The sequence below is a fragment of the Geotrypetes seraphini genome, chromosome 3 (genome assembly GCF_902459505.1).
Source record: "Geotrypetes seraphini chromosome 3, aGeoSer1.1, whole genome shotgun sequence".
NCBI lineage: Eukaryota > Metazoa > Chordata > Amphibia > Gymnophiona > Dermophiidae > Geotrypetes > Geotrypetes seraphini.
The window spans coordinates 406,160,206-406,174,132 of NC_047086.1; the positions used below are offsets into that span (position 1 = coordinate 406,160,206).

The window sequence follows — 13,927 nt, forward strand, 5'->3', positions numbered from 1 at the left end:
AGGCATATAGCTTTGAAAGCCAGTAGGGTTTCCTCAATTGCTTACTAAAGTTGTATTTGAAAAAAAAAAAAAAAAAACCACAACATCTGAGGCAGTGCTGGTCTGAAAGGAAGCTTTATATTAGCTTCAATTGGTTTTTTATTGCTAACTGGAACTTTTGGTTTTCCTCCTGGTGGTTTTTGCAATGAGCACTTTTAACAAGCTTAAAAAGTGCTTATTGTGCTCCAGACGCTTGGCTGGTGTGGCCGGTGTGTGCACAAAGTGCTGAAACCTTGTTGGCTTCAGGTGCTGGCGAGTGGGGTTCCCCTTCGCACGTGTACTACTGGTCGGCTTCCCTTACTGCCCACATAGCGATTTCCCCAGCCACCGACGGTCAGGGAAATAAGGTTTCCCTTACTGCCGATAGTGCTGGGGACTGACTCCCTTACCACTGTAGCTGCTGCAGCTGGCTCTCCTGCATTAGCGGCTGGGTCTGTTCAGGCCTCTTTGCTGCTACAGGCCTCGGGGGATATTTTTCAGTGGGCTTTTCCTCGGTTTTGGCGGGAAGCTCTGCCGTTTTGCCTGTGGCCTAGGTGACCTCCTGTCTTAGAGAGACAGGAACAGGTTTTTAATGCTTCTCCTGCTTATGCAGTGAGTGCTTCTTTGTCGCCTGGGAGGGGGGGTGTTGCCCCTTATTTTGTTTCAATCATGTACAAAGCTTACTTACAGGCGGCTGAGGGTCCCATTTCTTCAAAAAACTATCAAAAAAACAAATAAGAACAAGCAAACTACAAACATGATACCTCCAAAAGTGCTTGATTCTATGAAAATGCACATTCACATACCCTAATATGATATCAAATGATATGTTAGAAAATGAAGGAAAATTGTGAGAACCTTTGTACAAATAAACTTTAAGTTCATTTAGACAAAGGTTTTTTTCACAATTGAATATATTTAAAAAAAAAGTTTTTCTGAAAAGGATTATACATTTTATTGAAAATTTTAAAGACAAAATAAAAATTTATTTGAAGGTTTTTAAGGATCAGTGAAAGACACTATACTCCATTAATGACCAATAGACAGTCAACTAGTCTGTGGTTTTGGACCTACAAGATCCTTTTTCCTTCATTTTCTAATATATCATTTGACATATTATGATATGTGAATGTGCATTTTCATAGAATCGAGCACTTTTGGAGGTATCGGTCCTGTTTCTTCCCTGGGGGCTCTGTTTTTTTTTTTTTTTGGGGGGGGGCGTTTGCCTTTCACGTCTGCCCCTGTTCAGCCCCCCTCAGTGTCGGCTCCTGCCCGGTCCCCCCCCACCTCCCGTCTTTGTCCAAGTGTTTTTTGGGACAAGGATTTCTTCTTCGCAGACACTTTTTTTTTTACCGAATGAGGACTTGGACCCTTTGTTGGACCCCAAGATCCTCTCGGGGAGGGCGGATGATGAGGGCGTCTGTTTTTCTGAGATGCTGGTTGGCGAGAATGTGTCAGTGCACATTTTTCACTGAGAAGAGCTACAGGAGCTTATTCTTCAGATTTCTTTGGTTTTGCGCTTTGATGAGGAAACGAGAGACCCCTGCTTGTGGTGGACCCCCTGCTTTGAGGGATTCGGTCGGCCTTCCATTTTTTTCCTGTGCATCAGAATATTCGGGATGTGGTATACGCACAGTGGAAGACTCTGGCATAGTCCATGAACAGGCTCTATCCCATTCCTGCTCTATCCCATTCCTGATGGGGAAAGGGATACCTTTAAGTCTCCTGTGGTTGATGCCGTGGTTTTGGGTATCGCGCAGATATACGGTGCCGGTTGAAGGAAGTTCAGCCTTGAGAGACTCCCAGGATCATAAGATGGAGTCTCTTCTTAAGCAGAGTTATGATGTGCCTGTTGAGGCGGCGGTTTGGTAGCCCGAGCTTGTTTCCAATGGTCTGAGCTGATTCTGTACAAGGAGTGGATCAGGAGGTGGTTAAGATTGAACTCAGTGCTTCTTATCTCGGATACCATGTATGATCTTTTTGGGGCTTTGGCCAAATCCATAGCCCTCGGAGTGGCCTGTGGCTTTGGGGTTGGTCGGCTAAGCTCAGTAAATTTCCTCTTAGAGGCTCCTTCCTTTTCGGGGAGGAGTTGTTCAGGCCTTTAGTGACTTTGTTTAAATATTTAGATTCAATCCAGAAGCTCAATGCCAGGCTATGTTGAGTTTCGACATTGAATATCTGGTTTCTGTAGAGCTGGCTAATGCACAGCCGCTTGTTCAGCGGATTCAGCACTTAACCGGCTGTGAGTTTCTGCATAAAGATAGTACTGATTTTTATGCAGTTAACCTGGCTGGTTAAGTTCTGAATTGACCATTTGCCAACTCCACCTCATAATACCTTCAAAATAGCCACTTGGCAGTTTGGCTCTAACTGGTTAAATGCTACTGCAGCATAGAATAGAAACTGACGGCAGATAAGAGCCACGGCCCATCCAGTCTGCCCACACCGATGACCCTCTCGTACCTTTCTCTGTGAAGAGATCCCACGTGACAATCCCATTTTGTCTTAAAATCAGGCACGCTGCTGGCCTCAATTACCTGTAGTGGAAGACTATTCAGCGATCAACCACCCTGGAAACTTTGGAGTGGCTTCACTGTGCACGTGTCAATTCTGCCTACTCCTGTGCGCTCAGTTTAGTTACTCAGCATGAGTAGAAAACAATTCTTTGGAGAGGTGGGCAGGTATATGAGAATGGAGAACACCTGCAACAGGTAAATAATTTGGGGGGGCGGGGATATTTCTAGGTAAGTTAGATTGAACGTTTATAATCCAGAATCCTATTGGAGCTGAAAGAGAAAGGAGGAACCACTGGGGGGAGGTGGCCTCCTCCCCATAGTTTTGAAAGGCATGCTTGTAATTTGATGAAGGAAAGCATATTGATTTACAGTTTAATTGTCACTTCTTTCATCTTCCCCTCTGTTTCTAAAGATTTTGGAACGGGTGGCCGATGGAATGGCATTTGGGAGTCTTCTTCCCTGCAGGAAGTGCTTTGGGCAGTTTGCCTTGAAGAACGATGCCTACTACTGCACAGGAAACATCAGTGCTTGGACCAAGTGTGTGGTCAAAACGCAGACTCCTGAACGGGCGGACTGGGACATCCCCAAGGTGAGTCCCGAGGCTCTTTGAAATAAATTTTCAGCTTTTGGCATTAGGAATGTACTGAAGGAAGAGCAATATTAGCTTGGTCCCGATTCATTTTGTTTACAGAGGTTTCTTCTGATTACCAGGGAAGCATCCCCCACAACACTTTGAAAGAGAGAGTACATTAACCCAATAATTCTGGTCTTTTGAGCTTTCCTTTCATTGAAGATATTTATTTAGAAAATTATTTTCTGAAACATACATTCAATGCTGCTCTTCAGTCAAGTGAAACCCCAAAGCCAGATTTCCAAATAGTTTCAGAACTGTCACTATGAATATTTTTTTATCCCTCTAGACCAGTCCAGACAAGTGAGTTGAGCCTCCCTGCCAGCAGATGGTGGAGACCGAGATTCACTATAAAGCTTTGCATCATCACGGACTGTGTTTCTGATAGATGATGACACTGGTTTGATCCAACAGGATTGCAATCCCTGGGCCTATTGGTCTGCAGGTGGAATGCTCCTCTAGTTCTCTTCCCAGTACAGTGGCTTGTGAGCAGAGAAAAGCCCTATAGATATTTAGGGTTTTTAGAGGGCTGCATATTTAACTCGCATTAATCGCCTTGAAAATGCCAATCTGGCTTCTTTGCTGTGTTCCCCTTTCCCTCCCTTAATGTCCACCATGGTGCTTTCTTCCCATCTTCCCTTGCTAGCAGAATCTGCTTGGACCCTTGCCCTCCCTCAACCCCCTCCAGGCATTTTTCTTCAGCAGTGATGCTTACAGACCTGCACTGGGGTCTTCCCTCAGCCACGTGCAGCTCTGCGTAAATAGGAACTTGTGTCATCAAGGTGGGACGCAGCTGTAAGCATTGCTGCAAGGCAGTGCTGGCAAAGTAAAAAGTGAAGACAGTGTTGAAGAAGGGAAAGGGGAATGCGCACATCCACATCAGCACTGGATCCTGACCATGCCGAGCAGGAAATCACCCAAACAAGTTGGTACCTCTTCCCATTGGCCAATGCTAAAGAAGAGTTTTAAGGACACACTTTGCAGTTGCAAATTTTTCTCTCTTTTTTATTTAGAATAGCTTTCCAGGTGGGAAGATGGAATGTTTGGTAAGGGAGACTATGTTTGTTTAGGGGTTTTTTCCCCAAGTGAGGGCATGAAAAACACTGCAAGCTACAAATCGTTCCAAAATTCCAATAAAATTTTTCATGCTTTCCTGCCAAAAATCAGCTTGGTGGACTTCCCTGTTCCCAGTCAGGCCAAAGTCACACTGCAGAGGTGGCTGAAACATCGGTTTCTACCTGACAAAGCACAATGCCAGCTGCGGAAAGCCTGAGAGAACAAGATTTTTCATGGCCGTGCGCTTGAAATTTGTGGGATCTGAGTTTACCTGGAATCTTTTTCATGCAGAAATAGTTTCACCAGCGTAACAAAAATGTAACCAAACAAAACTGGGGGTGGGGGAAGAAGGTACTTAACCTCTGTCAAAATGTCATCAGATGCCATAAGAACATAAGAACTGCCATCTCCGGATCAGACCTTCGGTCCATCAAGTCCGGCGATCCGCACACGCGGAGGCCCTGCCAGGTGTACACCTGGCGTAATTTATAGTCCACCATATCTTTATATGCCTCTCTTAAGGAGATATGCATCTAGTTTGCTCTTGAAGCCTAGGACGGTCGATTCCGCAATAATCTCCTCTGGGAGGGCATTCCAGGTGTCAACCACTCTCTGAGTGAAGCAGAACTTCCTGACATTAGTCCTGAATCTGTCCCCCCTTAGCTTCATTTCATGTCCTCTAGTCCGTGTCAAATTGGACAATGTAAATAATCTTCTCTGCTCTATTTTGTCGATTCCTTTCAGTATTTTGAAGGTCTCGATCATATCCCCACGCAGTCTCCTTTTCTCAAGTGAGAACAATCCCAGTGTTTTAAGTCGATCCTCATATTCCAGTTTCTCCATACCCTTCACTAGTTTAGTTGCTCGTCTCTGCACCCTCTCCAGCAGTTTTATATCCTTCTTTAGGTAGGGAGACCAATGTTGGACGCAGTATTCCAAGTGCGGTCTGACCATTGCCCTATAAAGCGGCATTATAACTTTCTCCGATCTACTCGAGATTCCTTTCTTTATCATGCCCAACATTCTATTTGCCTTCTTTGCCGCTGCCGCGCATTGTGCCGACGGCTTCAGGGTCCTATCTATCAGTATACCCAGGTCCTTTTCTTGTTCACTCTTCCCCAGAGTTGCACCTGACATTATATACTCGTATTCCTTATTCTTATTGCCTAAATGCATTACCTTGCATTTCTCCACATTGAACTTCATCTGCCATTTCTCCGCCCATGTTTCTAACCGACACAAGTCGCTCTGGAGTTCCTCTCTATCCTCCTGCGATCTGATTGCCCGGCACAGTTTTGTATCGTCTGCAAACTTGATGATCTCACTGGATGTTCCTTCCTCCAGGTCATTGATATAAACATTAAAAAGGATCGGCCCAAGTACCGAGCCCTGGGGTACACCACTAGTCACTTTCTCCCAGTCGGAGAACTTCCCATTTATGCCCACTCTCTGCTTTCGGTTTTCCAGCCATTTTCCTATCCATCTTTGTATCCATAGATGCCAGGCCTGTGGGTACAGAGGGAGCTTGAGCCCCCCCAGGACTTAAACAGTCTCCTTCAGTGTGTCCAGAGAGGACAAGTTAATTTGTATTAGGTTATTTAAAAACATTGACTCTTAACACCAAAAGCAGCAGCAGGATCCTTGTTTTGGAAGCTAGTGCAGGTTTATGCTTGATTTTAGAAATTATGTGTTTGTTGTATTTTCTTTTAAAATACCACATGTTAATTATAATTACCGGTAATTGCAATTAAAATTTGTAATCTTTCTGCAGCCTCACTTTTTTATTATAACTCAAAAACCCAACAAATGGGGGATGGGAGTCCCCAATTTTCGATTGTATTATTATGCGACGTTGTTACAGGAGATTCTCATATGAGTGTCTTTTGATAATAAACCCTGGGTATATGTAGAGCAATATTTTTTGCCTCAGATTTCGTTATGGAAATTACCCTGGGTGCCTTTGGAGCGTTTGCGATCTGCGCTTCGGACTCCCAATCCCTTTTTGCGTACGATTGTTACTCTTTGGTATAAGCTTCGGAAGAAGATCTTTCCAGAGCGGCGTTTTTTTTGCTCAGATGGCCCTGTCGGTATTGCCAAGTTTTTCTGCAGCACGAGAGGAGGTGATTACGGGGCGCTGGGTTCGTTTGGGCTTACAGTTTTTGGGACAGATTTGGGATGATATGCATTTTGTTTCTTTTGAGGATTTGCAAGCTGAGTATGATTTGGAGGCGAGGGACTCTTTTTTTATATACTAGGTTATGGTCTTTTATTTTGAAAGAGGCTTTTTGGGAGATCTCGTTGGGTGCTACACAGCTGGAGCTGGCTTTTAAGGCTGGTTCGGGACCTGGGGGGTTTCTAAAGTTTATCAGGCTTTATTATATAGAGAGGATCCTTGGGATCCTTATCGAGTGGCATGGGAGCGAGTGCTTATTAATGGTAGGGGGTCTCTTAATTGGGAGGTGGTGTACAAGGGTCTCTTTACCCCGACCCTTTCTATTAACTATGTAGAGAATGGGTATAAGATTTATTATATGTGGTATTTGACCCCTGTTAGGTTACATCGGATTTTGGGGAGGGGTACAGATGGTTGTTGGAGAAACTGGGGAGCGAGGGGATTTTTTGCATATTTGGTGGGGTTGTTCTTTGGTTAAAGAATACTGGCAATTGGTGGGTAGTTTATTAGTGCGTATTTTGAAGAAGCATTGTGTGGTGTGTGTGGAATGTTGTTTATTGAATGTGGGAGTGCCAGGTTTTATGAAGTATGAACAGAAATTTGCTTCTTGTGTGTTTACGACTGCTCGCTTGGCTTTAGCTTCTTCTTGGAGATCTCAGGGTATTCCTGATGTGGGTGAATTATGTCGTCGGTTGGATTATCTTCAGCTGATGTCTAAATTAACAGCTTTACGACATAATACCTTAAGTATTTATTCTAAGATTTGGGATCCTTATTTACTTTGGAGAGCAAAGTAATTTATATTGGTGTGTTTTGCTGATGCTACCCCCTTATTTTTTTGTAACTGCTTGAAGGGCGGGTTGGGGAGTGGAGGTTGGGGGTGTATAAAACTGGAAAAATTATGTTTGCTTGTTTTGTTTGCTGTTTTTTTGCAATAAAGTTTATTGAAAAAAAACCCCAAAACCCAACAAAAAGGTCTTGAGGGGGAAATTGGGTTCTTCGTTTTTAACTGAAAATATTTGAAAATAGACCTGCCTTGCAGCATTTTAGTTGTATATCCAGCAATTGAAGGCTAATATCTCAAGACTTGGAACTCAACCAATCTCTCAATAACCAATTCCAAGTATATGCTTCTTACTTTTACTCCTGTATCATATCATTTCAGACCTTCTAGTTATACTTTTTTTATTTATTATTATTTGCTTTCTTTTGGACCTCAGAACCACCCTCCTCCATCCGTTACTTTTGAATCTCAAAACGGGGAGCTTCACAGGTGTAATATCCTCACTGGCCCATATTAATTATTCAAAAGCAAACTTAGCACTGTCTTAACACTTTTTCTTATTGTTTTTTCTACATTTCAGTTTGTACTTAGCTTTTTTATTAGTGCAGCGGTAGGACCCGACATGTTTCGCATCCGCTTCGTCAGGGATCCTTACTATGTATAAAACAGATAAATTTATCAGTGCTATTGTACAACGTAAATGTCCTACTCAGAGATCACACACTACCTCCCTACTTACCAAACCGCTAACATCCACCCCGCTCAAATTTTAAATCGCAAAGATGGCGTCGGCGTCTTCAATGGCTTTATTTAAAGGGCTTGTGGTAAAAGACCAGCCCCCTTACCTTCTCTCCTCAACCTATCAGCTAATGTTCCCGATTTAAAGGGGAACCAAACCCTACCTACACCGGGCCTTATCAAAATAGCGTTTGCCATTCTATATCCATGTTCAACCCTCCAGGATACACTGTATTAAGACGGTGAATCCACCGTTGTTCTTTCACATTCAGAGCTGACTCACTATTACCACCCACCCTCCCTTCACTCACGCTGTCAATCACTCTCCACCTCAGTTCGGATACTTCGTGATTTTTATATAACATGTTGGACCATCGGAGCTTCAGTTTTTCTATTTAATATGCGAACTTTAACTGGCCTGGTGGTTCTCCCTACGTATAATAATTCGCAGGGACATATTATTACATAAACCACCCCCCTACTATTACAGTCAGTGATGGATCTAGATTCAATCTTTATATGTTTGCCTGGGGCTTCCCACCAATCCCCCTCAATGGTATTCTTACACCATTGGAATTTACCACAGGCTTGGTGATATCCAACTTCAGTTATCTCATATTCTTGATATTTTTTAAAATTTAGTATCTATCCAATGGTTCTACCCCGCTGAAAAGCAATCATGGGGAATTCCTGCAAACATTTATGAAGCCTCAATATATGCCAATGCTTCCTCATGATTTCAATGAGCAACTTTGTTGCCCCTGAAAAAGGCAATACACATACGAGGCGATCCTGTTCATCTTTACTTTCCTGTTCTTTGATCAGCAAATCCCTATTGGCATAACGAGATCTCAGGTACGCCTTCCTAAGAGCTCCCCCCGGGTACCCCCTTCCCAAAAACCTATCCTCAAGCAATGCAGCCTGACGTTTGAATTCTGTAAGTTCGGAGCAATTCCTCCGAATCCTAAAGTACTGGCTAGTAGGCAAATTCAGTTTTAATTTTTCTGGATGGTGGCTAGAGAAATGGAGAAGGGTATTGCGGGCCATGGGTTTCCGATAAACTGTAGTGGTAAACCCCTCTGATGTACGTACTGTCAACTGGAATGGTTCAAAGAATACATATTTCTTCATATGGTATTGTATTACACATTTACAAGGGTGTCGTAGAAAAAAAGTCCCACCAAGAGATATAACACCTGGCTTCAACAAAAGAAACTCTCGCCTTCTCCTCTGGGTTTCCCGTGCCAAATCTGGAAACATTAATATTTTTTGTCCAAGAAATTTTTTCATTTTATTCCTAAAGAACAATCTAAGCAACCAGTTTTTATCTGGAGCAAGAGCCACAGTAAGAAGCAATGTTGCCGGAGATACAAGCTCTCTATCTGAAAGTTCCAAGATTGCTGAGACATTAAGTGGTTGATTATTCTCCTGTTGTTTACACTCACATTCCCATTCATCCAGCGTCTCACAAATTTCTCAGATTTCGAGTGGGAAATCATCATTTTCAATACAGAGTGCTACCTTTTGGCCTGGCATCATCTCTCAGAGTGTTCGAAATAAACTTTCCAAAATCCCAGCTTCAGCCCTCTCAGACTCTACAGTTCATTGGAGCTGTACGGGAGATTGCAACTCAGAGCATTCCTTCCTCAACAACGTCAGGATGCTCTCATTCAACTTTGTCAAAAAGTATCATCCCTCACTTCACTCTCAGCGAGACACATGATGGTTCTGCTAGGTCACATGGCCTCTACAGTTCATGTGACTCCTTTTGCCAGATTTCACCTCAGAATTCCTCAGTGGACCTTGGCATCTCAGTGGGCGCAGGCTTTCGACTCACTCTCTCAGCACATTACAGTGACTCCTTCATTGAGACAGTCTCTCCACTAGTGGATGCTCACTTCCAATCTCTCCAGAAGTTTACTGTTTCAAACGCCCCCTCATCAGAAAGTCCTCACGACAGATTCCTCGATTTACGCTTGTGAGTCTCATTTCGATGGGCATTGGTCCAGCACAGATCGTCGGTGTCATATAAATTTGTTGGAACTCAGAGCGATATGCAATGCTGTCAAAGCTTTTCAGTATCTTCTTCATGATCTAAGTAGTCCTCATTCATACAGATAATCAAGTAGCCATGTACTATGTCAACAAGCAGGGAGGAACAGGATCTCTTCCCCTGTGCCAGGAGGCTCAGAAAGTTTGGAATTGGGCAGTTCTGTACAATATCTTTCTGAAAGTCATCTACATTCAAGGAGAGAAAAACTTTTTAGCTGCCAAATTGAGTCGTCTTCTACAGCCTCACGAACGGACACTCAATTTGTCGCTTCTCCATCACATTTTTTTCTCAGTGGGGAACTTCTCAAATAGATCTCTTTGCGTCTCCCCCCAACAACAAACTTCCTCAGTTTTGCTCCAGGATATACTCTCCTCACTGCCTCGAGGCAGATGCTTTTCTTCTGGAATGGACAAACCAGTTTCTATATGCATTTCCTCCATTCCCTCTCATTCTCAAGACACTCATCAAACACAAACACACCACCATGATTCTGATAGCTCCTCGGTGGCCCAGACAACCTTGGTTCTCCCTTCTGCTTCAACTCAGCAGCAGGGAGCCTCTACTTTTACCAGTTTTTCCATCTCTGCTTACACAGAATCGGGGGTCTCTGCTTCATCCCAATCTGCAGTTTCTGCACCTGACGGCTTGATACCTTTCAACGTAACTGCCAATTTTCAGTTCTCTCAATCTGTCAAGGACATTTTAGAGGCTTCCAGGAAGCCTACTACTAGGCAATGTTACAACCAGAAATGGACTAGATTTTCTGCTTGGTGCACCCTTCATCACAAGGAGCCTCAATCTACCTCCTTGTCTTCAGTTCTGGATTACCTGTTGCATTTATCTCAATCAGGCCTCAAATCAACATCCATTCGAGTCCATCTCAGTGCAATTGCTGCTTTCCATCAGCCCTTGGAGGGGAAACCTTTGGACTTTTCAATGTCAAACTGCCTCTCAAACCACCTCCAGTGGTTTGGGACCTCAATATGGTTCTTGCTGATTGATGATGCCTCCATTTGAACCAATATCTTCGACTCATCTGAAATATCTCACTCGGAAAGTGGTTTTCCTCATTGCTGTCATATCTGTTCGCAGAGTCAGTGAGCTACAAGCATTAGTTGCAGACCCAACTTTCATAGTATTCTATCATGAAAAAGGTGGTCCTCCGTTTTCATCCTAAATTCTTACCAAAAGTTGTTTCCGAATTTCATCTCAATCAATCCATTGTACTTCCAGTGTTTTTTCCAAAGCCTTATTCCAAAGCTTTATTCCAAAGCCCGGCTAATTTAGATGACCGCCCGGCTGTCATCTATTGCGAATCCTGCTGCTGCCGCCGCTCAACATAAAAAAACAAACAAACAAACAAAAAAAAAAAAAACACCTCTCACCGGCTTGGAGACGTGAACTCAGTGATTTGTATTTATTGGAGACGCGGCAGTAATTTGTATTTATTTCACAGGCAGCTGCCTTAGCCCGTAGCAAACTCATGCTTAGGGGCTCTAAGGTGTGCGTGCCGGCTTCCCTTCTCTTCCCTCCGAAACCGGAAGTTACGTCTCGGGGGGGGGGGAGTGGGGAGAGAAGGGAAGCCGGCACGCACACCTTAGAGCCCTGAAGCATGAGTTCGCTACAGGCTAAGGCAGCTGCCTGTGAAATAAATACAAATCACTGCCGATTTATAAGCACGGGACGGCACATCAGAAGCTGATCTGAAGGGCACTCCTCAGGTTGCCTCCAGTTTTGCTCAGGAGGGTTACTGAGCTATTTTGCTGTTTCTTTAACCAGGTTCTGTCCTCTGATTGGTTATGTTTCCCTGTCTCCAGAAAGCAGAATAATCCTGCTGGGTTGAGTGTAAACAACACCTCCCACAAAGCTGCTGATAATGCCTCTTCTCGTCAGATCGTGTGGCTGCAGTGAGTCTGGGACTCCTCTGGGAGAAAAAAAAAAGTGTCAAGTTCCCTTCAGTTCCGGCAAGCAGGGTGATCAAGACCACGTGGGGGGTTTCTGCCTCAGGAAAGTTTAGTTTTTGCTCTCTTGGATTGTTACTCGGTTTGTAACGTCATTTTTTTCTTGAGAGGGAGCAGAATCCGAGTTGTACTCTGCCACTTTAATTTCCTGACTCAGGAAGGGGGTCAGATGCTCTGATCTTTCCTAAGTCACAGCAAATGCCCATCGACCCCCAAAAAAGGCAGGACGGCAAGTCATTATTAATCAGTTGTATGTATCTATGGGTAGCAAAGAGAGTTTTCTCACTGGATTCCAGTGCTGTTTGCTATTTGAACTGCAGTGCTTAATGTGTGCAGCTCAGAAGAGAGGTGGTTTTTTGTGTGTTAAAAAAAAATCCTATCTCTTACAATACAGGGAAAAAATCTTGGCAAATCATCGGATGAGAGATGCTACGCTCCTATGATGGTATGATTTTGAAGTGCAGGGATTTTCATGCTGTGCATTGTGCACAGATGTTGGTATGAGTTAATGATTGCGCAAAGTGGGCTATGTGCACAGCTGCTGTTTCCAAGTCCTGCAAGAAGGTAGAGTTGTAGTTCCATGACAGAAATCGAGTTTTCTCTGGGCTATTTTCAAAACTTCAGGCCAATGAAAAGTTTGTGGATGTTTTCTCTTCGATAAATGGTACACCACATTTATCATGAAACTAAGAGCACTGAGCACTTTCTCTTTGAAAAAGTCATCCAAGAAAATAAGTATTCCCATAGATTTAAACCTTCCTTTTCTGGAAATAGCATTTGGGTAAATAGCTTAAAAAATTGCTCTGGGACTGGGTAAAATAAGGATTGTCTGGATCACACAGACCTCATACATCTCTGTGGCATGGGGTCTGCAGGGCATTTTAACACCCGCAGACCTCACGGTTCCCGCTCACCCTTGAGGTAAACAAATATTTAAGGATGTGAGGTAGAGATCCGCGCGGTTCATGGGGCCTGCAAAATCCTTTTACCCAGTCCTCTAGGTTTATGTGTTGTCACTATGCATGTCATGCACAAAATACATATTTTTTTGTGGTGTTTTGGGGGACAGGAGTGACTAATCATACTTTTCTTGGGTCTCTTTTTGGTATCAAACAAAGTTGTTCCTTAAGGATCTTTTCCTTGTGCATGTTCTTGCCCTAGATGGAAACACCAGGGATGGACTGTCATAGGAAAGGAAGGGCAGAGAGGTTGGACATTGGATGCAAGGTTCAGAAAGAGGGTGGACAGTGGATGCAAGGGTCAGAGAGAGGGTGGACAGTAGATGGAAGGGGTAGAGAAAGAGAGGGCAGAGGCTGGATGGAAGGGGCAAAGAGACATGCTAGATGTTGCATGGAAGGGAGTGAGGACAAACGCTGAATAGAAAGAAGAGAGACACGTGCGTAGACACGGAGACACCGCTCCCGAAGGGAGGAGGGGAATCCCCAGAAGGAGAGCAGCCCGGAGGCTATGCGAGAATCGTCAAAAAGACGGCCAGGAGTCGCCGAAGCCGGCGGCTGGACCATAACCCGGCGAAGCTGCAGCTATTGCGGCTGCTGTGAAGGAGGCCGAGATAACACAAGAAAGGTATCCGGAGGCCCCTCCGGAGAAGGAGTCCAAACCACCAAGGCAGAAGGGATTCAGCTGAAGGCGTCCCAAAAGGCGAAGGACCGGTCGCGTGCTGAGAGGCGGTTAGAGGCCTCCGCAAGAGAGGCCTCAAGAAGCGCAGTACTCACGCAAGTAAAAGTGGCGAGACGATCCTGGAGGTTCGGATCCCCAGCCACACTCTGCACCAAGCGAGATGACGCATGGCGGGAGCAATAGAGCCGGAGCAGGGAGAGAGTCTCCTCCAGGAAACCAAACTCTGTACTACAAGATTCCGTCACGGCTGCCCGGAATGAACCGAAGAGAAAGCGGGGAACCCTCTCGAACAGGAGCCGGAGACGCCGAGGCACAGAGCCCCAGATGACGTCGAGGCACTAAGCCCCCGTCGATGCTGA

General features: G+C 44.5%; 1 protein-coding gene across 1 annotated transcript in view; it reads left to right on the forward strand.

Moving 5' to 3' along the window:
* PARP1 (poly(ADP-ribose) polymerase 1) overlaps positions 1–13,927 on the forward strand; it is a 244,306-nt gene that overhangs the window by 81,106 nt on the left and 149,273 nt on the right. Inside the window, exon 7 of the mRNA XM_033939243.1 lies at positions 2,947–3,123. Within this exon, the coding sequence (XP_033795134.1) occupies positions 2,947–3,123 (177 nt within the window). The remainder of the gene's footprint in view (positions 1–2,946; positions 3,124–13,927) is intronic.